This window comes from Pararge aegeria, chromosome 10, assembly GCF_905163445.1.
Source record: "Pararge aegeria chromosome 10, ilParAegt1.1, whole genome shotgun sequence".
Lineage (NCBI taxonomy): Eukaryota > Metazoa > Arthropoda > Insecta > Lepidoptera > Nymphalidae > Pararge > Pararge aegeria.
In genome coordinates, this window is record NC_053189.1 from 17,400,584 (window position 1) to 17,425,957 (window position 25,374).

The following is a 25,374-nucleotide window of genomic DNA, read 5'->3' on the forward strand; positions in this document are numbered from 1 at the left end:
ATAGAACAAAGAGCTTATTGAACAGTAAACTCACACAGTAAGCTAGTACTTTACTTGCACAGACCCAAAGCCCAAAGCAATAAATGAAGACGCACAGTGGTCTACGCTATCATTCGTCTTTTGAAAAGATTCATTTATTTCAAGTAGGCTTAATATAAGCACTTTTGAAACGACAAGTATGGCTGTTTGTAGTGACCAACTTGTAAAATGATTTCGAATTTGAACCACTGGTTCGAAAGATTCTAACAAGAAGAAGCCGGCAAGAAACTCAGTAGTTGCTCTTTTCCAACATCATTTTACAATTTAACAATCATTGTTCTATCTTGTGTGTGATGAAAGCGGAGCGGCTTGCTACCAGACAACCTTGTCATTATGAAATTCATCAATATTATAGTAACCTCGATGTATTAAATGTGTTTTTATATATTCTTTAAACTTATGTTACGGTAAATCTAATATTACCTTCTAAACTATAACTGGGTACAGCATTGAGAACTGGGGAAAAACACCTGTTAAATATTTTTATATTGCTTTAAAATGTTTCCTAACCATCTGCCAATCACTTGCTAGCATTTCGTTTCATTAGTTATATTTTTTCAGGTTCAGCCAACCAGTTGCCAGTGTTCACTCAGGACATGGATAACCTGCCACTGTCGGAGAGCAAGCCAGTTGGTCAGATCGTGTACACCCTACAAGGCACGGACCCAGAGGGATTGCCAGTTAGTACAAATTCTATACAATTTTAGTAGTAAATAAAAATATATATATATACTAAGACAATACACACATCGCCATCTAGCCCCAAAGTAAGCGTAGCTTGTGTTATGGGTACTAAACTAAGATAGCTGATAAATATTTTTTTATGAATATAATACATACGAATACTTAGAAGATACAGATAAACACAGTCACTGAAAAACATTCATGCTCATCACACAAACATTTTCCAGTTGTGGGAATCGAACCCACGACCTTGGCTCAGAAAGCAGGGCCGCTGCCCACTGCGCATGTATTCATGTATTCATTAATATATTTAGTATTTGATAAATTACATAGAACTAATTATTATTACACTTATTATAATTATTAATTATTATTACAGTTCATTATTATTAATTAAGTGTTCGACGGCCGATTGGCGCAGTTTGCAGCGATCCTGCTTTCTGAGTCCAAGGCCGTGGGTTCGATTTCCACAACTGGAAAATGTGCATGAATGTTTTTCAGTGTCTGGGTGTTTATATGTATATTCTGAGTATTTATGTATATTATTTATAAAAAATATTCAACAGTTATCTTAGTACCCATAACATAAGCTACGCTTACTTTGGGGCTAGATAGCGATGTGTGTATTGTCGTAATATATTTATTTATTTTATTTATAATTATTAATTTATACTAATGCATCCAATGAAACTATATCTCATAAACTATCTAGATATAAAGGTTAAGCAAAAGGCTTGCTTATGTATATTTAATTTTGTTACACCATGCATGAATGAATAAAATTTCATTGTTCACAAAACATTTGTTTATTTTTATTGGTATACATACAAATACAGTAAAACTGTACATAGAACTGTGATACTAACGTGTAATTAGAGTACTCGGTTTCCCCCTCTCACCCCTATTCAGGATATTTGAGATTTGTCAACAACACAAGACTCGAGTCTACTCATTTACTATCTTTCTTTAAAATAATAACAGAGTTGTTACTTTTTTTTTTTCTTTTAATTTTAAGAGATGATTCGCTGGGCGGATATGTATTTTTGTAGTGTTATATTACGTATAAATACATACAGTACTAATACTTCATACAGCAGTAGCCAGGACAGAGAGGAATTGTTATTGTCTCTTTTCGATACCAATCCCAACCAATCGCAACAGTTTTCTCGCTGTCATTGAATGTGGGTAGGCCAGCACACTGTTAAAATATCCAAAGTATATTTTAGAATTAGCTTATAAAAGTGCTGTCGTCGGTAATCTTCGTTCCGGGCACATTCCATTAGAATACGGACAACGTCTTCGACCACATTGCAGACACTACAATTGGGTGTATTAACTTTTTTCATCATGTAAGCAAATTTATTTAATGGAACATGCCCGGAGCGAAGGCGCATCATAAGTGTTACGTATGGTCTATTAAAGGAGCTATTGTAAATCCACGGCTGTGAGAGGGTTCTGGTTGGATGGTTTTATACCTTATACCCTTCTCTTTTGATCTTTTATCAAAATACTCCTTCCGGAAGTCATAGCACATTTTTTTTGATAAAATAAATGTTGTCAGTATAGAATGGGCGTAAAAATACACTAATTCCATCTGAGTTTTAGTATATTTTTTGAGAACGTTGGCAACAATGAATAAACATTCAGAAAAGATAGCAAAACACAGTAAATACATTTGGTATACACAAAATACGGTGTTATAAGGTAAAACGTCAAAGAAAAACTAATTGCACGACATTTCAGACGAATTACTTAAGTCTAATTAAACATATATATGTATTCTGTTTCAGTTAAGGTACGGATTGGTGGGAACAGACAAGTTTTCTGTCAATCCGACAACCGGAGAAGTTACCCTAGTGCAGCCTTTAGATAGAGAGGTGTGTTTTATATTATTTAACTCCTAAGTATACTATAAGGCCTAGATAGACTATAGACCATTAAATTGTTAAGATAAATGACCAAGATATACCTATGTTAATTAACCAATAGGCAATCTTTAAGCACAAAAAAAGGTGCGCTTAATTAAATAATAACAAGTAAAATGTAATTATTTTCTATTTGAACATTTTTGAAACGCGCTATAATGTAAAGTTCAGTGGCGGGCACTTCATACATGCACAAAAGCACTGCATATCCTAAAATTGAAATATAGCCCGTATAAGAGGAGGATTTTTTCCATTTTATGCAATTTTCCTGGTGCATACCCTGGTAAGAAACCCAGTGCACGCCACTGGTAAAGTTCATAAGGTTACATAATCAGACAGAAAAATTTGTATATTATATATGTCGGAGATTAAAATTAAAGTGATTATTATTTAGAACGCCATCTGTTATAAAATAATTGTACTACACAAAATTGTGAAGCGCCGTCTATGTGCGAACTCAGGTATTGTTTGTTCTAGTTTATTTAATCACTCAATTGACTTCAATCGTTCGGTTGAGTTTGACATTCAAACCTGGGTGGGGTTGGTGTGGCGGGGGTTGACGATTTGTTTAGAGTAGGGCTGGTGCCCGGTGGACAGTGGTTGTTGAGAGCTTAGTGGAGCATGGTCTCTAGTCACACCGCCGCGCCAAACCCATCGTTCGCTACATAGTGCTATTTACCTAGTTATTTACAAAGTGTTTAAAAGTGATATCTGTGTGAACTACAGTGTGTTAATTATTATTCGAAGTGGAAATATTGTGTGCAATAAATCATGTGATTAGCTTCTCGCGTTTATTTGCCCGAGTACCCACAATTATGCAATCGGATCAAGAAGAAGAACTCGCCCACGATAATGAGGTGCCTCCGCGGCCTCCGTTATCAGAAGTGGGATCGGCTCGGGCTCCGGAGAAGCCTGATGACTTATTGAGTGCATTACTGGACTTACAAAACCAAAATATGAAGCAGTTAATCGAGGCAATTAAACTACCCTCATCGCCGAAATTATCGCTGCCTGATTTCAACCCTGAACATCACGATACGGATCCACGGGCATGGTGCTCCACTGTAGACCTCTGTTTGTCTGAGAAGCCTCTCCAGGGTGGTGCGCTTGTGATTGCTTTGAGTAAGGCATTGAAAGGAACTGCATCTACGTGGCTTTCGCAAGTTTCTTACGCCGGTATTACTTGGGACCAGTTTAAGGACATTTTTCTAGCGAGATTCGACAGTAATGAAACCAAAGCTGCAACCTTAATTAATTTGAATAATAGTCGTCCGAAAGAAAACGAGTGTCTAGCTGCGTACGGAAGTCGTCTTATGTCTACGATTATGACAGCGTGGAAAGATCTTAAGACTGAGGAGATAGCGGTGTCTTACGTGCACGCACATTTAGCACAATTTGATAATCGCTTGCAGAGACTAGCCTACACTACCGATATTACCAGTCGTAACAAGTTGCAACAGGAATTAAAGGCGTTTTCTATTCTAAAACGAAAACAAAACAACGATAATGAACTACCCTCATGTTCTGAGAATAAGCGATTCAAACCTACAGGGTCGAATGATTTCCGCTGCAAATTTTGTGGAATCCGGGGCCACAAGGCAACATTTTGTAGAAAAAGGAAATATCAAGAAAATCTTACAAAGAAATTTCAACCCAACTCTGACAAGACTTCCCAATCAAGCAAATCGGTGGTTTGTTTCCGATGTGGTGAAAGAGGCCATATTTCCACTCAGTGTGCTTCATCGAGCGGCAGCGGTGGCGCTGGCAAAGCCGGCAGCAGCGCGCGTAGCGCCGCGGGCGGCGGCAGCGCTCTTGTAGCGTCTGAGCGGCGACGCGTGGATACATGTGAGATTCGTCCAGTCACCGGTCGATTAAATCAATCAGGTCAGTCGTTTTCATTTTGTTATGATTCTGGTGCCGAATGCTCTCTTATTAAAGAAAGTTTTGCAAATAGGTTATCAGGTGTGCGTTATAATAAACTCGTTAATATTACCGGTGTTGGAAATTCAAGTGTTGATAGTAAATCGCAAATTTTAAGTACAGTTACGATTGACGGTCACAGTTTAGAAATTTTGTTTCACGTTATATCTGATGAGTTTTTACATTACGAAATTATGATAGGTCGTGATATTTTAAAGCTTGGTTTTTCAATTACGATAACTGCGGATACTTTTTCTATTTCAAAGTGTAAGATTGTTCATGAATGTAGTATTTCTAATTCGGATGTTGATTTTACGAATATTGATACGGATATACCAGCTAAGGATAAACCGCGGCTATTGACATTGCTTAAAGAATATTCAGATGCTTTTATTAACGGTTTACCACGTTCAAGGGTCACAACCGGAGAACTAAAGATTCGTTTAGTAGATCCTAATAAAACGGTTCAACGTCGTCCTTACCGTCTTTCGCCTGATGAACGACAGTTAGTTCGTGATAAAATTAATGAAATGTTAGATGCGGGTATTATCCAACCTAGTTGTTCACCTTTTTCGAGTCCCATAATATTAGTTAAAAAACGAGACGGTACAGAGCGATTATGTGTGGATTATAGAGAACTAAACAGCAACACGGTTCCTGATCGCTTTCCTTTACCTATTATTTCGGATCAAATTGCGCGTTTATGTGGGGCTAATTATTATACGTGTCTAGACTGTGCCAGTGGGTTTAACCAAATTAAAGTACATCCGGATAGCGTTGAGCTTACTGCATTTGTAACCCCGGACGGTCAATTTGAATATCTTACAATGCCGTTTGGATTACGCAATGCACCTAGCGTTTTTCAACGTTCAGTCACTCAAGCTCTTGGCGACTTAGTACATTCGTATGTTATTATTTACATCGACGATGTTATGATACCATCACAAGACATCGATCAGGGTCTCGAAGGACTACGTGTGGTTCTTGACACTTTAACCAAATGTGGATTTTCTCTAAAACTTTCAAAGTGTTCTTTTCTCAAACGTAAAGTCGAGTATCTTGGTTATGAAATATCTGCAGGACAAGTAAAGCCCAATCCTGCTAAAATTAAAGCGCTTACACAGCTACCTCCCCCTGAAACTATCCAACAATTAAAGCAATTTATTGGACTTGCCTCTTATTTCCGTGAATTTATTCCAAACTTTTCTAAAGTAATGAAACCACTTTTCTCTTTGACTACTGATAACGGTAAGCTTAACTGGAAACCAGAACATGAAAATATTCGGCAACAAATTATCGCGATTTTAAGTGACAAACCGGTACTGATGATTTTCAACCCTGACTATCCCATAGAGTTGCACACGGACGCCAGCGCTGATGGCTACGGTGCTATTCTCTTTCAAAAAGTGGACTGTGTGTTACGCGTAGTAGAGTACTTTAGTAAACGTACCACTAGTCCAGAGTCTAGATACCACTCCTATGAGCTGGAGACCCTAGCAGTGGTTAATGCTATAAAACATTTTAGACATTATTTGCAAGGTCGTAAATTCACCGTACTCACAGATTGTCAATCCTTAAAAATGTCTCGTAACAAGATAGATTTAACCCCCGAGTCCACAGGTGGTGGGCTTTCTTATAGGCTTTTGAGTTCTCTATTATTTATAGAGAAGGTAAAAGGATGAATCACGTAGATTTTCTGTCTAGAAATCACCTTCACGAGCCTTCTGCTCCAGTTAGGCCAGTTACAGTAAATAATGTAGAACAGAAACGTGTAGACATAGCAACTCTATCCGATAATTGGTTACTTGCAGAGCAGGAACGCGATTCCGAAATTCTAGAGCTCGTTAATAAGATTAAAGCTGAAGAACTACCTACAGAGATAGCTAAAACTTACGAATTACGTTCAGGTGTTTTGTTTCGTAAAGTACAAAGAAATGGTCGTACTCGTTGTTTGCCGATAGTACCTAGGGCGTTCCGCTGGTCTGTTGTTAATCAGGTACACGAGTCTATCGTACACTTAGGTTGGGAGAAGACCCTTGAGAAAGTCTTTGAACACTATTGGTTTGAAAAGATGTCTAAATTTGTCCGTAAATTTGTTGAAAATTGTATGACGTGTACTTTCCAAAACTAGTTCTGGAAAAGTACAGGCAGAGTTACACCCTATACCAAAAATAAGTGTTCCGTGGCACACAGTCCACGTGGACATCACAGGTAAATTAAGCGGTAAAAGTGATCGAAAGGAGTATGTGATAGTGCACATTGATGCGTTTACTAAATTCGTTCTTTTAAACCATACCACGCGTATAGATGCTAAAAATGCTATCGAAGCTCTTAAAGCAAGTGTTTCTTTGTTTGGGACGCCGGTTCGTGTCATTGCGGACCAAGGTCGTTGTTTTTCTAGTAAAGAGTACAGAGAGTTTTTCGATTCTCACAATATTAAATTACACCTCATAGCAACTGGCTCCAGTAGAGCCAATGGCCAAGTAGAGCGTGTGATGAGTACATTGAAAGGGATGCTTACTGCGGTAGAGACAAGCGAGCGTTCATGGCAAGACGCACTTGGTGAAGTACAACTTGCTATCAATTGTACGATCAGTCGCGTGACAAAATCGAGTCCTTTAGAACTTTTAATAGGGCGTGTAGCGAGACCGTTATCATTATTGAGTCCTGATAATAACGAGGTCGAAATCGATCTTTCTGATGTAAGAGAGCAGGCAGTCCAGAACATAACTAAAAACTCTAATTATGATAAAGCTAGGTTTGATGCAACTAAGGCTAAAATCTTAAAATTTAATGTTAATGATTATGTTTTGTTAAAAAATGAAGAACGCAACCAGACTAAACTTGATCCTAAGTTTAAGGGACCTTTTAAGGTCATTGAAATTCTTGATGGTGACAGATACCTTCTGAAATCTTTAACTGGTAATCGTACTTACAAGTACGCTCACGACAGGCTCCGAAGGTTGCCTGAATGTGAAGTTCCCTTAGAATTGGATGACGATAGTGACGAACATGTTGATGAGGATGCTTAAACGTACACATTGGCTAGGCGTAGCTACAGACATCGGACGTGTCGCTTCCAAACTATGTATTGGTGTAATGAGCGTCCGACTATGCGGTGAAACCTGGGTCTCAGTGGAGACTACGTTTGGCAACTTGGAGTTGCTTTGGGTCTCAGTGGAGACTACGTTTGGCAACTTGGTGTTGCTTTGGGTCTCAGTGGAGACTACGTTTGGCAACTTGGTGTTGCTTTGGGTCTCAGTGGAGACTACGTTTGGCAACTTGGTGTTGCTTTGGGTCTCAGTGGAGACTACGATCGGCAACTTGGTGTTGCTTGGGTCTCGTGGAGACTACTGTGTTGGCCTATGTGGCAGTTGGGCTAAATGTTGTACGATTAAGCAATTATTGTTTCTTTGATGTATGGCTATGTGGCTGTTATTTTGATCAACTTTGATTTGTGGAACTTTTCATTCAGACAAATGATTTTGATTACAATTAATTGTGTACAGATGAATTACGTTGCCTCATTTTGATTAACATGTCAGGTAGGCCGAACCTTGTAACTAAGGTGCCTCAAATGTTTCTTTTTTTTGTCGACAGATACACTGCCACACGAGGACGTGTGATTGTCAGTTCTGGCCGTGTCGGAGATTAAAATTAAAGTGATTATTATTTAGAACGCCATCTGTTATAAAATAATTGTACTACACAAAATTGTGAAGCGCCGTCTATGTGCGAACTCAGGTATTGTTTGTTCTAGTTTATTTAATCACTCAATTGACTTCAATCGTTCGGTTGAGTTTGACATTCAAACCTGGGTGGGGTTGGTGTGGCGGGGGTTGACGATTTGTTTAGAGTAGGGCTGGTGCCCGGTGGACAGTGGTTGTTGAGAGCTTAGTGGAGCATGGTCTCTAGTCACACCGCCGCGCCAAACCCATCGTTCGCTACATAGTGCTATTTACCTAGTTATTTACAAAGTGTTTAAAAGTGATATCTGTGTGAACTACAGTGTGTTAATTATTATTCGAAGTGGAAATATTGTGTGCAATAAATCATGTGATTAGCTTCTCGCGTTTATTTGCCCGAGTACCCACAATTATGCAATCGGATCAAGAAGAAGAACTCGCCCACGATAATGAGGTGCCTCCGCGGCCTCCGTTATATATATTATTAATTATATATTTATAAATCATCCTTACCATTTAGGTGAAGCGGTGATAGCCCAGTGGGTAGGTTCTCGACTAATCTATCGGGGGGCTGAGTTCGAATCCCAGCCTGTAACTTTTCTAAGTTGCTTTTTAAGTAATTAAATTTTACTTGCTTCAACGGTGAAGGAAAACATCGTGAGGAAACCTACATGCCTGAGAGTTCTGCATAATATTCTCAAAAGTGTGCGGAGTCCACCAAACCGCACTAAGCCAGCCTGGTGGACCACGGCCTTAACCCCTTATCATTGTGGTAGGAGACCCGTGCTCTGCTGTGGGCCTGTAATGGGTTCATGCAGTGGCGTGCGTACAGGGTATGCACAGGGTATGCACAGGGTATGCACAGGGTATGCACAGGGTATGCAGATGATATAGAATGAAGAAAATCACCTGTACGAGTTATAATAAACACAAGGATAGGCATTGTGAGAGTTATAAAAATACTACCCTCAAGTATTTATAACTCGTACTGGATATTTCATTCAATTTTATATCATCTGCATACCCTGTGCATACCCTCTATGCACGCCACTGGGTTCATGTGATGATTGTAATGATGATAAAGTATCACAGCTGGGCTGGATTAAATACCTCTCCCAACAGATGTTTTTTTTTTTATTACACTACACGTTAGCCCTTGATTGCAATCTCACCTGGTGGTAAGTGATGGCTCAGTCTAAGATGTTAGCAAACAGTGGCGTGCACAGGGTTTTTGAACAGGGTATGCATAATTAAGGAAATTGGCATAAAGTGGAAAAATCCTTTCTCTTTATGAGTAATACAAAATTTTTAGGGTATGCAGTGCTTTTCTGCATGTATGAAGTGCACGCCACTAGTAGCAAGCCAACCTGATAGGCAGTATGGAAGTTATATTTAACCAATACAATTAATCGGTTTCTAAGTGACATCGTACCGGAACGCTCAATCGCTTAGTGGCACGTCTTTGTCGGTAGGGTGGTAACTAGCCACGGCTGAATTTGCCAGTAATGACCATGCTGGGTAGAAAGGTTGGTCACATTAGATGTTAGTGGGACCACAGGTGGATCACAATAGATGGTAGTAGGACCACATGTATATAATGTTCTTTAAAGATCATTGGCGGCGATAGCTCAGTGGTTAGGACTTCCGCTTCACCTTAAGAGCACGTCTAACTTTTTAAAGTTATGTGCGTTTTAAGCAATTAAAATTGCACTTGCTTCACCGGTGAAATGACATTGTGAGAAAACCTCAAGCCTGAGAGTTTTGAAGTCCACCACACAGCACCGGGGCAGCGCGGTGGACTACCTAATCTTTTCTCATTGTGATAGACACGTGTAGTCGCCCAGTAATAGGTTGATAGTGATGATGAAAGATCATGTACCCTAAAATGTCGGGTCACATATGAAAAAAAAAATTATTATTTTACAGAAAGAAGACACCATAAAATTTCTAGTCTCAATAGAAAGCGTCCACGCAGACGAGTCGAATAATTTGCTACAAACTCAACCTGTCACGGTCATCGTTTTAGATGAAAATGACAACCCGCCTATTTTTAAGAATGTAAGTAACATAATGGACGTTGGACGTTGGAGTCTTAAGTGCTGGAATGGCTATCCCGTACCGGTAAACGCAGCGTAGGTCGGCCCCCAACGAGGTGGACAGATGACATCAGACGAGTAGCTGGGAGCCGCCGGAGGCACGCGGCCCAGGACCGTGCATTGTGGAACTCCCTACAAAAGACCTATGTCCAGCAGTGGACGTCAATTGGTCGAGATGATGACGATGATGATGATGAAGTAACATAATATAAGCACTTTTGAAGCGTCAAGTATGTATATTTGTAGTGACTCTACCACCGTTTCGGAAGTTGCTCTTTTCCAACATCATTTTACAATTTCACAGTCATCTTCTGTGAGCTTAAAACGGAGAGTCTTTCTTCAAAGCAACCTCGTCATTAGAAAAATCATCAATAGTATAAGTAACCTCAATATATTAGATGTGTTTTTATTCATTCTTTTAAACTTATGTAAATGGAAATTAAATATAACCTTTCGTATCTATCATGTTACGCGTATAAAGGCTCAGGTACTCAGTCCCACAAAGGTTTCCTTCACTTTTCTAATGATATCACCAATTTATTTCCGTGTCTAGACGCAATGTAACAACTCCTTTTATGCCTTAAATTAAGGAGAATATATTATTCGAAAGGAGAAATCACACTTCTGAGAACTTTGTTCCATATATTACTAGCGCCAACTCCAGTGAATGCCGTAAATAAATATGTGTTCAAAATGATTTATTTCAGAGTCCTTACGAAGTAGATGTACCAGAAGACGAGGAGATTGGCAAAACAATTTTGAGCACCATTGAAGTTGAAGACAAAGACTCTGTCGGAGATAGCTTAGAAGTTGGATGCGTTCCTAACGACCAAGTAATTACAAAAAAATTAAATAAATTTCTTTATTTAAGAAGTTCAGGCAAAATGAAGCAACCATAGACATTTTTTCCATAATTGATCGGTATATTCATGAACTTAAAACTAGTGTTATAAGGTTTTTTGGGAGTTAATTACTATTTAATTAGTATGTATATAAAAGTATTCAAGGTATGTTTTGGACTAATATTTTTTTAGATAAAACCATGTTCGGCAGAGAGTCTTGCGACAGGCGTACCTAAATCTTGCAATATTTGCTGTCAAAGGTCACTTTATATTTTTTCGTATGCAAAAGTAACGTAAGATCGCGAGATTTACCACTGTCGGAAGCCTCTTGTAGGATATGTAATCACCCAGCTGATTATTGTTTTTATTTTTATTTGCAGTGGCCAGAAGCATGTGATATCTTTGAGGTGGTGAGCCTGCAGTCTACCGCTAACCAATATAGCGGTGCACTGGTACTCAGAAAGAAGCTTGATTACAACGACAAACAGTTCTACCAATTTCAAGTTTATGCCACGGTAATTTTGTATTAATAATGTACTTGCATAATTAGTTTAAGTCCTAAATTGGGTAAAACGATGACACACCTGAAGGTATAAGACTAGAATGCAAAAAAGCGTTAGACCTTCTCATTGTAATGAGTCTGATATGAAGAGGAACTTCTCTGAAATGTTTCGCAATAATTATATCACGTGGGTGCCCGGGAGACAGACTGACTTTGCGACTTAATGGGGATTACATCCTTATGGGGACCGATGGGCGTTAGGGTCCCAAGCCGCTCCATAGGGGACACCACAAAAGCAAAACACTAGATTCCGAGAAGGTTGTAACGAATCTACCCTACTTGCTAAATAAACAATATTTTGGGGGGACTCACAATCGACTTGTTTCTAGTCCGAGATCAGGTAGGAGTCCACCGTTGCGATGCGTGAGTTGGGGCTCGCAACTACCATTAATTCAATATGATAGATATTGATGGTACCATAAAGACTTCTTCATGTACTAAGAGGAAGGAGTGATTCATAGTGAATCCACTATGCCGTTTAACGGAGATATGAATGCCTGGAGTAGGGAGATGAAGTTCAATATGCTATGAAGTTTAAATTATGAGGAGATGGAGACATTATGTTGATAACGGGATCTAGTGGTTATCTAGGTCCTATTTTTATGCCATTTAAGGTGATCTAGTTTTGTGAACTCGTTGCTTCTGACGCTCTAAAAGTCTTGAGGTATTATGGGACAACAAGGTTGGGGTCCTAGCCTCTGGATGATCATGTGCCAGTATTATTTAAGAAATTATGAAACCTTACGGAGAGATCTTTGTTAGGAACGACTTGGTTTAGTTACAAGGTGGACAAACGTCATCCAGCGAATCAAAGGTTACAATGATGCTAATGATGACCAAGTCTTATACAAGAACTACCCATGTTCTATCAACATTTTCTGTTTCCAGGATGGTAAGCTGAACTCTACAGCCCACGTAGAAGTCAAAGTAGTGGATGTACAGAATACACCGCCTGTATTTAGCGGGTCGCTAAGTGGCTCTCTGTCGGAAGACGCACCGGTTGGTACCGTGGCCCTCATCATAAAAGCCCGTGACGCCGACCGCGCCCAACCCAGAGACGTGAAACTGGAACTCATCACTAGTATGTATTATTTTACACTCGCTAGAGCCCGCAACTTTGCCCGCCTTTGGCCTATGTCTCCAGCAGAGCTACCATAGGCAGGAGACAACAATTATATCCCCCGATTATATCCCCTGGCAGGGGATTATTAACGTGTCCTTCTACTAAAGCACGCGTACATAGAATAGGAGAAGTTTATTATAACATATAAATTATTTGGATATTATTTCACTTGCTCTTGCTATTAATGCTCAGAGAGTTGATAAAGTTGTGGGGGAAGATACATTTTTATCCCTTCCACGGGTGATAATTGTCTCCTGCCCATGCTAGCCATGCTGGATTCAACTATTATATAATATAAAACACAAATTGACACTTGTAAGCAATTTTTTATATTTTGTAGATACCGTTCCAAGTATTCTAAAATTTTTCTGTTTTGCTGCCTGTTTTACCGCGGCGATAAAAAATGGAATTCCAAGCTTATAATATCTGAGACGTCAAGGTCAAAGCATTTTCTGAACTAGGCTAGTATAGACTTGTTTTCCAGAAAATTATGGAGCCACCCAATTTTTAGCCAGGACTTTGGAATTGACACCGAAACCATTGTATTGACTTATACTTTCGTACACAGATCCCCTCGACTTTTTCTGGTTGGACAGTAACTCGGGTGAACTGAAAACTGCAAAGCCCTTGGACAGGGAAGCTCTTGCCGACCCATCATCACCCCTTAACCTCACAGTTAGGGTAAGTTGTTCTGCTTATAATTTTAATCTCTTTCAAAAAGCACTATATTTAAGAAATTAATTTTTTTTTTTTTGGAAAAAAGCGCTTCTCTCAAATTTCAATAAAATATATCACTTAAAAAAGATCGCCTCAACTATAAGATGAAATATTTTTTTATATAATTTACGTGTTATTTAGTAACCAATAATCTAAGTGCATGAAATTCGCGTATTTCTGTAACCGCAACCATCCATAGTCCTTTTTTGTCATGCAAAAAATGCGATTATACAATACATACGAACGTACGCAATTAACATGCTGCAAGATTAGGTTTGTGTGCGCGCTGGTCCTTCCAATGAGTATAGTACTTAAAATCACATATGCTAGATTTTTCGATTTTAATTATAGTGATTGGTAGATTTTAAATTAAGTCTCTTTTATGTTTAAAGGCGAGTGAAATCGTAAACGGTGTACCAGTAATCTCCAACCTTACATCAACACTAGCTACTGTCACAATCACCATAAAGGACGTGAATGATGAGCCACCTCGATTCAACAGACGCGAGTATAGTGTAGAGCTACCAGAGAGTCTGCCTTTTGGCACGCCACTACCCAACCTGGATATGGTCGTGACTGATACTGATGTGGTTCGTTTAAATTTTATTTCCTCGCATTTTTTCAGCTACAGCTTCTGATTAGTGTAGTGTTTCTTTGTCTCGTTGACTTGGGTGATACGTTGTATATATTTACTTAACAATATACCACGTCAATGTTGTGCCAACTAAATCTGGGGCCCTGATTTTAAGTGGGTTTAATGAACATCCTTTTACAGTAAGTTTCAACGCAATAGCATTTCTGCCATCAGCTGCTCTCATCGGAGCAATATCGGATCAAATTCGAATTAGGTATCTATCGAACGAGTAATATGGTTGATAACGTCTAAAATACTCTTTAAACTTTTATGTTACTGTAGCATCAATCAGTGATGCGAATTCGTACTCTACGAACTCTATTGGTAATAGAGAAAAGGTCGGACTAACGAGCGTTGTTTGCTTTATGTCGAGTTACTACGAATATATATATTTTTGGGCATATAATTCATGAAGCTTTATTATTCAAATTCACAAGTCATCTTAAAGTTTGCAATTTCTTAATGTAGTATAATGTCGATTTCAGGGCCTAAACTCCGTATTCTCTCTTCGTTTATCGGATGAGATGGGTGCGTTCATTGTTGAACCTTCTACAGCAACAGGTAGTGCTACTGTTACTCTGCGACTTAATTCAAGCTTGGATTATGAAGATCCGAACCAGAGGAAATTTATTTTAGAGGTAAAGTAAACTAAAAATATTTTGTTAGGCTAATATAACTTATCAATCATAACATTAACATTAAAATATCAATTAAAGAAATATGGTGCCAAAGCCCCTTGTCGTATACCAGTTCGAATAAAATGATTAAAAATACCTAAACTGAATTATTAAATATATATCTAATACATATTCGTGTAATTTACAAACACACGTATAATAATGTATATTATACATAATATACAGATTTTATTATACATAATAGAAAATCTGGAACGCAAATTTCATATGATAATCTGTATCAAAAGCCTTCGTAAAATCACCCACAAATAACGGAGTTGCTCTTGTCACAAAAATGTATTGTAATAATATTAGTATACTTTGACGGCCGATTGGCGCAGTGGGCAACGACTCTGCTTTCTGAGTCCAAGGCCGTGGGTTCGATTCCCAAAACTGGAAAATGTTTGTGTGATTTTCATGAACGGTTTTTAAATGGTGTTTTTCGGTACATTATAAGTATTTATGTATATCTATTATTAGATATTCATCAGTCATCTTAGTACCCATTACACAAGCTACGCTTACTTTGGGGCTAGATGGCGATGTGTGTACTGTTTTATTATATTTATTTATATATTTATATAACATAAACTTTAGAATAAACTCCTTTTAGGTAATTGCCGAAGAACTTCACACATCACCGCGTCTATCCTCGAAAGCAAGTGTAACAGTATCGTTAACGGACGTGAATGATAACGCTCCTCAATTTGCTGATGGACCATATTCTACATCAGTGGCCGAAGCAGCACCTGCTGGCACCAGGGTTGCTGCTATCAGAGCGACTGACAGGGATACTGGAAGGTAATTTTACCCTTACAATAGACTTCCTTATTTCTTAAATATTGTCAAGTGTTTTATAAATATTGTCAATTTCTTTAATAGTGTTTATCAACGGGTAAATACAACGGGGACTAAGAGTCCCGTCAAAGTCAAAGTCAAAAATATCTTTATTCAAGTAACCATAGTTAGCACTTTTGATGCGTACATGATAATGACACGGTAGTGAGATGATGGCGATAACCATATTCGTAAACATACAACTAAAGCTACGAGGTTTCCAAACGCGTCCTGGTCTAAGAAGCCCACAACAAAAGTCATAGCCACGGTCCATACAACTGGGTAGACAAATCCAAAAATATTATCGTGGTATGTACCCGTTGAACTATATTTAAGAAATGTTGATTAACCACGAAAATCTTAGTTTAAAAATGTCCTTATTTTTTTTTTATTTTAGATTAGATATAGATTGTGGAAAATATCGATAGTATACATCGGATTTAATGGACTTCATAGCTCGTAGGAAAACCGATCCTTATTTAACAGTTTTCACTAAAATCGCTAGATGCTAGATGTATGCAAGATTTAAACCATGTAGTTTTAGTTTACATACATATTTGCAGGATTGTCGTGCATCACAGCAGTTTATTTAGCTTGTTTCATATATTAAAGAAAAGAAAATGATCCATTTAAAGTTTGGTCGGTTTGTATTTGCTCATCTTAAGATTATAATTGGCTGCACTGTTAAAACCAGTAAGCAACGGACTGACTTGATTTTTGACAATAAGTTATTTGAAAGAAGAAGAGTAACATAGGCTACTTTTTATCGAGGATGCTCTTCTAATAATTTTCTTCTTAGAAGTTCGGAAGCGTTTGGAACCCCTTAGCTTTAGTTTTAAGTTAACGAGTTAACGATCTAAATAATATGTACACATTTTTCAAGTAATGTACGCATCCTTAGTGCCATCTACTATGGACCTTCTTGAATAAAGATATTTTTGAATATTGAATGGAAACAGGCGTCACTTTGCGGAAATCCATGATATATTATAAAAATTAAGCTTAATTTGCTATACTCTGCGAAAAGCAGGAGAAACTGTATGGTGTAATTTATAATTTCTTCAAAACTTCACAACAAACAGATCTTCGGCAATGTACCCTCTACGCACGTTTCGCCCCGAAACCAGAGCATCCCGAAAAGATGTTGACTTTACAATGAATAATTGTTAAGTCAAAGATATTTTTGACTTTGACTTTGATATCGTAATAAGTGCCGATTTTTTTTTTTATATCAACAGAAGTACCAATATATCAACACATTACCGGCTCACAAGGCACGGGTGACCAGTGAGAATGGGTTAAGTCCACAGTCCACGCTGGCCCAGTGCGGATTGGTGCACGGTACGGAAATAGTCATCTGTGATCAATATGACTTTTGCCGTACTAATAGTAATGGGGTTTGCATAAATGATGCAAAGTCTCAGGGTTCAAATACCTCAATGGGTACAAGTCGCGGCAAGTAAGTCTAGCGCTGAACGAAACGTGGAGGGGATAGCTGCGCATGGGTACTGTCGCGCAGGCAATACAATCATTACTTTAACTAATAAAGTAATGATTATTATCCAATGAAAATGATATTATTTAATTGTAATGTGTGTGTCTGTGTGTAGTGTAAATGCATGTTTGAGTGTGAGTATATGTGTTTGTCATTTTAGAGTTTCAAGTTCCAAAGATTTCTTGTTATCTAGGCTATAATTTTTAACAAGTTTATGGGGAATAGAAAAATAAAAACATTCATTAAAACAACAACAGAAATTAACAGTAATAACAATACGCGAATACGAAGTGCGCGGGGTGTCGTATCGGTACGGGAGACGGAATACGACTGAAGAGCCAATAAGCGCCTGCGAACGATACGCACATCCTCCCCTCGACCCTCTGATTCCCCATGATACCTTATTTTAGACTTCTGCGCAATAACGGTCGCCGCTAGAGTTTCGTGCCGCTACTTATACCTCAATGAATTTCTTAAAGACATTGCTTGGAAGCATCCGGCTCCGCTTTCATCTCTCACAAGATAGAAAAATGAATGTTAAAATTTAAAATGTATTGTTGATGTTGGAAAAGAGCAACTGCTGAGTTTCTTGCCGGCTTCTTCTCGGTAGAATCTGCCTTCCGAACCGGTGGTGTGGCTTATATTAGGCCTACTTGAAATAAATGAATTTTGATTTTTTATTTGAATACTTCAATCAAGGTTTTTACCGGTTTGTGATGTTTAAATATTGTTTTAGATTTGGCACAGAAGGCATCGTTTACCAGCTATCTGGCAATGGTGCTGACCTTTTCAACGTGGACAATCGGAGCGGTGTTATCACAGTAGCACCTTGCCCCAGGCCCGGACAAGCGCCGTGCCTTGACTATGAGACAAGAAAAGATTACTTCTTGCAATATAAAGTAAATATTTGTAATATATTTGACGGCCGCTTGGCGCAGAGGGCAGCGACCCTGCTTTCTGAGTCCAAGGCCTTGGTACGATTCCCAGAACTGGAAAATGTATGTGATGGACATGTATGATTTTCAATGTCTGGGTTTTTATGTAAATTAGTAGTATTTATGTATATTATTCATCAGTCATCTGAGTACCCATAACACAAGCTAACGCTTACTTTGGGGCTGGATTGCGATGTGTCGTAGCATATTTATTTATTTACTAGCTGTCGCCCGCGATTTCGTCTGCGTTTGATTTTGTTTTTCGATGTGGCATTCAATTGGCATTTAAGTATTCAGTATGGCTAAGCCTTAAATGAGGGGTTTGCTGCAGTCCACTGAGGAGTTCTGTCCTCTATCTCCAAATACATTCATCAGATCTGCACAAAGTTTTGGCAAAATTAAAAACATTTTATAACCTCTACAGTACAAAAATAATTATTTAAATCGGTTATAATTTGTTGGAGTTATGGTGTAAAGTCGTCAAACACTTTCATCCCCTCTCCAAAAGGAACCGAGCTTAATGTCGCGATAAAAAGTATCCTATATTACTTCTAACACTTCCAAGAATATGGGTACAAAGTTTTATGAGTAGTTTTTGCGTGAAAGCGTAACAAACAAACTTACATTGACATTTATACTCCTCATTTGTACACTACATCAAGTTCAGAAAAACAAAAAAAAAAGGAAAAAAGTCAAGTATCTAGTAGGATACAAAAGGCGGCCTTATCGCCAAGTAGCGATCTATGCTAGGCAACCTTAGGATTAGGAAAACTAAAAAACGAAGAGGTGGGGTAAGCTGTTTACAACATACATATGAATAACTACAGATGGCACTAATACAACAATTCTATTGAAAAATATAAAAAAAATATATTCGTTATTATAATATGATTGGACAACCCCAGCGGTTAGCACTGTGGATATAAGGAAAAGGTCCCAGGTTAGATTCCCAGCAGAGGCTATATGGAAATTTATATTTCCTAAAGTTTCTCGGGTGGGCTTCGGCCGTGGCTTGTTACCACCCTACCCTAAGACGTGCCGCTAAGCGTTTTAGCATTCCGCTACGATGTCGCTTAAAAACTTATTATAAGGGGGATTCGTTTAATATGGATAAAGATCTATATTCATGTTAAGAAAACATTAAACTTAAAACTTAAAATATAATGATAACATATAACTCTCATATCCCTAACAGGTTAGCACGTTATTATCTTAGACTACATCATCACTTACCATCAGATGAGATTGCAGTAAAGAGCTAACTTTTAGCGGCATAAAAAAATAATAAGAAGAGAGCGGTTTATAGTTAGACCTAGATCACTCAAAATATCCATTCTATTAAAGAGAAATTTTGAAACGCAAAATTATTTATCGGCATCGTAATAATCAGTTGAGAGATACTATATACGCCTAACATTGTAAGAAAACATAGCATTCTCTAAACATAATAATGTTTCCTTTCCTTTCACAACCCTAAACTACAAAATTGATAAATAAATAAATATACTACGACAATACACACATCACCATCTAGCCACAAAGTAAACGGATCTTGTGTTATGGGTACTGGGATGTCTGATGAATATTTTTATAAATAATATACATGAATGCTTACATTATACAGATAAACATCCAGACATTGAAAAATATTCATGTTCAACACACAAATATTTTCCATTTGTGGAAATCGAACCCACGGCGTCGGGCTCAGAAAGCAGGGTCGCTGCCAACATCACCAATTGACCTTCACACTAATTATGGGGCGTCCATAAATGACCCCCCCCCCCCCCCCCGTTAGATGTCGTGAGATTTAATTCAACCCCCTCCCCCATCCCTCAATCTCACGTGAGAATTTTCAAAACTTGGGTTTCTTGGTTAACGCGTTGGACTGTTAATTGTAAAAGGACCAATGGACCAAAATAGTATAATTCTTTTTTGTTGCAATCAGAAAAAAAATTGCGTGATATTCGCCCTCTCTCCAACGTAAGATTAGATGAGATTTGCCTCGACCCCCTCGCCCCCTTGCATATCTCACGTATTGAATGAACGCCCCCTTAGATCAGCTGAAGATCCTAACATATATATTGTTTCTAGGCTACAGATGACGATGGAGCAGGACAAATGACAGTGGTCTCCCTCCAGATATCACTCACTGATTCCAACGACAACCCGCCTATTTTTATTACGCCAGTCTACAGGGCGTCCATTGATGAAGATGCTGTGAAGTTTGAACCAGAGTTATTGGTAACTAATATTAAGAAGTGATATCGTAATAGCGGTGATAGTCCAGCTCGAGTCCCAGCACGCACCTATAACTCTAAGTTCTGTGCGTTTTATGCAATTAAAATATCACTTGCTTCAACAACGTGAGGAAACCTATATGCCTAAGAGTTATCTGTAATGTTCTCAAACGTGTGTGGAGTCCACCAATCCGCATCAGGCCAGCGGCCTTAACACTTTGTGGGAGAAGACTCGCGACCTATAGTGGGCCGGTAAATATGATGCAATACTGAACTAGAGCTACCGACATTGCTCAGCGAGCCGCAAAGCTCTACTTTTTCTCAGTTCCGTGCATTTTAAGCAATTAAAACATCTCCGGCTTCAACTTTGAACGAAAACATCGTGAGGAAACCTACATGCCTGAGAGTTATCCGTAATGTTCTCAAAGGTGTGTGGAGTCCACCAATCCCGATCGGGCCAGCGCGTTGTACTACGGCCTTAACCCTTTGTGGAAGGAGACCCGTGCCCTGTAGTGGGCCGGTGATGGGTTTATATGATGATGAGGCCACTTATTTAGTCATTATAACATGCAGGGTATTGTCTCTCAAATTAGTGAAATCACCCCGCGCACTTATGACTTCAATACCACGGAATGCCCACAAAAAAATCCCACTTACACTGTTTTATGGTAAACGTTTTACATTTTATATGATGCAATACTGAACCGACATTGCTCAGCGAGTCGTAAATTTAAAGTGGATGTTGGGATCCTAAGGATCCTAAACTCCCTACAAAAGACTCCCTATACTCAGCAATGGAAGCTAATCGGTTGAATTGATGATGATGATGATTTTAATACTTTTGTTCATTTTACACAGGTTCAAGCCCGCGATGTAGATACAACTTCAGATATTCGCTATTCAATTGCTTATCCCCCGGATTCTCCATTCTGGATCGAACCGATAACTGGCAGAATTTCCGTCAGAGGCGGCGCCATTTTGAATTCCACAAATGAAAATCGAATCGTGCTTACTATAGTGGTGAGTATTGTAAACAGCAACATTATTTCATGCTATACGTCTTCGCAAATTTTATGTTCAACTTTATACTATAAAACTGTTAATATGTTTCTTGATAAAATACTGGCCGAATTAAAAAAAATATTGGACTGTTTCTAATGATATAAAAGATTACTTAAAAGGTGCTAATATTATTACTTAACCCATGTTTAACAACAAATTGGACTGTTATTAAAGCTATATAAAAGGTGCTAATTTTATTACACAATGCAGCAATTGTTTTAAATCCATATTTAACCATGACGAACCTGATTCATGGGAGTAGCGGGTAGCTTATTATAGAAATGGTGACAAAAATTAATACGCTTATTAAAATTTTAAAACTATAATCTAATAGTTAGCAGTGAGAGCCCAGTGGCTTCACTTGCGAAATTCGAAGCCCAGGACGCACCTGTATCTTTTCTTAGTTATATGCGTTTGAAGTTATTAAAATATCACTTGCTCCAACGGTGAAGGAAGACATCGTGAGGAAACCTGCATGCTTGAGAGTTTTCAATTATGTTCTCAAAGCGGTGTGAAGTTCACCAATTCGCACTAGGCCAGCTGGTGGACAACGGCCTAATCTGTTCTCATTGTGGTTGGAGACCCGTGCCCTATGATGGGCTCGTAATTAGTTGATATTATGAATCACACTCAATTTGTTATTATTTTCTTATATTTAAAGGCCACTGACGGTGTCCACAATGCAACCTGCAAAGTGGAGATCACAATCCGAGACGTAAACAATCACGCCCCAGCTTTTGACACTGATAAATACGACGCTAGTATTGCAGAAGATGCAGCGATTGGTATGTATTAATTTTGTTTAATTTTTGATTGAAATTGAATTTGATTTTAATTTATATTAATCAGGAATTTTATGGATTTATTGTGTTGGCACTGATATTACGAAAACAGCCGACAACGGCCGACACGGTCCGCAAAGAACGCAGCGCTACCAGTGCAGTGGCAAGTGACAACAAATAGACATTAATTACGAGAAAGAAAAAAAACACTTATGTTAAGAAATTCATCATAGTTTCATCAAACATCCAACATATTGCATGCACGCGGTACAAAGTGTACAACATACAGACAATGCAATCACATCGCCAAATTTCAGTTCGAAACTGTAACCGAAGTTACTGAGAAACCAACAATTTTACCAACAGGTACTGAGGTGTCAGCAGTAAGAGCAACGGATCTTGACAGTGGTATAAACGCAGAAATGAAATATGGTATACAAAAAGGGGCTTTGGATTCCTTTATCATTGATAACGTGACTGGAGTAGTTACTGTGGCATCTAAGCTTGACTTTGACAGACGCAATACATATCGGATACAGATCGTCGCTACTGATATGGGTAAGGGAAATCAAGAAAGCACCTTTCATACAAATTATCACCAGAAAAAGGAAATAAATTAAATTATTGACTGGAAAAATTCTAGAAATATTGCGCATTAATGTCAAATAAAACTGATCAAATTGATATTTTAACTACCGAACTTTATAAATAAATTTGATTAATTTGACATCTTCTAGGTCTGTTATATCTTTTCTCGAAAAGCAAAATCGGAACCCTTGCTGTTGGGCAACCAATGCAATTGCATCTAGTCTTAAAATTACAATATTAATTCCTAAATTTACAAAAGTCCTAAAATTACAAAACTAATATTAATGACTTATTTTAGGTATACCAAGTTTAACTGGTACAACAGAACTAACTGTACATGTAATAAACGTTAACGACAAGAAACCTAACTTCACTCCGAGCGTTCAGAGAGCTGAAGTTTCCGCCGATGCTGATGTTGGGACCGTGTTACATAATCTCATAGCTGTAGACCCAGATATAACGGACAATGGACAGTTGAAGTACGAATTAGCCACGGATAGAATTATTAACGCTGTGGATAAGAACGGGAAAGAGGTACGATAAGAAGAAAACCTAGTTATGTTTAATATTATTCTAAAGATAAAAACACATAGATTATAGCTGTGGAAAGTAATGTTACTCCACCTAATTTTAATTGCAAATAACAGATAATTGATACGTTAGTAAACTAAATTGTACAATTGACTTTAAAAACCTTGTCCGATTTTTGGTATCTTATCTAGAGATCAAAGTTTAAGAACTCACCGTTGAATAAGCCTTCGTTTTTCGCTAGTCTGTAAATAAGTACTCGGCCATCTTCTGTCAACAGGTATCTCAAGAAGGTATATTTGGTTCATGGTTCAGCGTATCACAAAATGGCAGCGTATATGTATCACAACATTTGGACAGAAACCGAGCAGCCGTGATCACTCTACCTGTAGCAGTTACGGATGCTTCAGCTCCAACGTTACAGAAAACTGATGGTAAAATTCTATAATTCGTTTGTAAACATTATAATTTGAAAATGCAGCCAGCAATGCTGAAATCTCGAAAGTGTAATATCGAAGTTTCTTAAGGATCCAGATTAAAATGTTTCAATGCGGCATAATTTCAGGAAGCCAACATTCGAGCCATTTCACTTAAGGTTTAATTGTACTCTTTCCTCAGTACAATATTTTGTTCATCAAATACCTACCAAAATAAAAAATCGACTTATAAATTGTTACAGACTGTTTTTTATTATACGTAGATGTGCCAAATTAGTGGTTCGCTCAAATCTACCATCTGTTACGTCATTCTTCGAGAATTTTAATTTAATAATAAATCTGAGATTCCACGTAGATAAAGATAGTGTATTTTTCAGGTGAACTTATTATAAACATCGTAGATGTAAATCGCCATGCTCCAGTATTTGGCCAACCAGCATACGTAGAGAAAATACTCGAAGAACAACCAATTGGTACCATTCTCAACACATACACAGTGACAGATAAGGAAACACCCATAGCGGCGATTGTGATTTATCCACCCAGCCCCTACTTCGACATTGACAATGTCACAGGTAAGTTAGCTTTACCTTGCCTTTTCTAACATTCGGAGGATGTTTTGCTCGTAAACTAAAACGGTAAAAGACTGACTGAATGAAATCTACACTCCTAATTGGGGAGTACTTAGTGCTGACTAAAAAAATATGGCAAAACATTCTAGCCACATATGTGCTTAATCCCATTAAAAACCCAATACATGACACGGGTCTCTATTCAGAATGAAATGGGTTTAGGTCTTAGTCCACCACCAAGAGCAGATTGTTAGAGGACACACACCTTTGAAAACATTATAGAGAAATCTCAGGCAATGTTACTCAACTAGAAAAATCACTATCATTCATGATACCTACAGCTATTGGAGTCAAAATTCTCGTTTTGTACTTGTAGTTTACATTTTGAATCCGTAGTCAAATCATTAAAGATTCCAAAGAGTTTGTGAAAGATATTTGATGATAAAAAGACAAAAAGTAGGAACTCATGAAATTTTAATCTCATGAAATATTGATCTCATGTTATATATATATTTCTTTTATAGGCGTACTAAAAACAATTCAACGCATAGACTACGAGAAAGTCCACTCGATAAACTTCACCCTGGTAGCTTACGACTCTGGGGTGCCACAGCTGTCATCATCAGCGGGTGTGTTCGTGGAGGTGGTGAATGTGAACGATGAGGAGCCCAAGTTCCTTGCTCTTGAATACACAGCTGTATTGGTGGAGCACACTGAGCCACACACCATAGTCCTGAATGTTACAGCTACTGATAATGATGAAGGTAAGATCTAGCCAGGCCAGTAAAACGTTCAAAGTGCTAAGAATAGCTTTCAACTAAAGATAGCAGCATTAGCGTAAATACGTATTTTCAAATGGCCGATTAGGCGCAATGGTTCAACAAGTCAAACATGCATAAATACAGTATTACGGCCACGTTATTTGGGCAAAGCGTAACAAAGCAGATTTTCGACACACAAACACTGCACTTGCAGTGTGCTTTAACCGAACTA

At 38.2% G+C, this 25,374-nt stretch overlaps 1 protein-coding gene across 3 annotated transcripts in view; it reads left to right on the plus strand.

Moving 5' to 3' along the window:
- The window catches only part of LOC120626701 (cadherin-87A), a 74,837-nt gene that overhangs the window by 33,397 nt on the left and 16,066 nt on the right, over positions 1–25,374 (plus strand). For all 3 annotated transcript variants that reach the window (XM_039894331.1, XM_039894330.1, XM_039894332.1), the window contains exons 3-21: positions 601–719; positions 2,514–2,600; positions 10,181–10,312; positions 11,058–11,183; positions 11,573–11,707; positions 12,643–12,835; positions 13,446–13,558; positions 13,987–14,184; positions 14,714–14,866; positions 15,519–15,706; positions 17,974–18,136; positions 20,267–20,416; positions 21,271–21,432; positions 22,136–22,259; positions 22,623–22,814; positions 23,143–23,378; positions 23,653–23,806; positions 24,187–24,384; positions 24,906–25,145. In XM_039894331.1, coding sequence (XP_039750265.1) covers positions 601–719; positions 2,514–2,600; positions 10,181–10,312; positions 11,058–11,183; positions 11,573–11,707; positions 12,643–12,835; positions 13,446–13,558; positions 13,987–14,184; positions 14,714–14,866; positions 15,519–15,706; positions 17,974–18,136; positions 20,267–20,416; positions 21,271–21,432; positions 22,136–22,259; positions 22,623–22,814; positions 23,143–23,378; positions 23,653–23,806; positions 24,187–24,384; positions 24,906–25,145 — 3,063 coding nt within the window. The remainder of the gene's footprint in view (positions 1–600; positions 720–2,513; positions 2,601–10,180; positions 10,313–11,057; positions 11,184–11,572; positions 11,708–12,642; positions 12,836–13,445; positions 13,559–13,986; positions 14,185–14,713; positions 14,867–15,518; positions 15,707–17,973; positions 18,137–20,266; positions 20,417–21,270; positions 21,433–22,135; positions 22,260–22,622; positions 22,815–23,142; positions 23,379–23,652; positions 23,807–24,186; positions 24,385–24,905; positions 25,146–25,374) is intronic.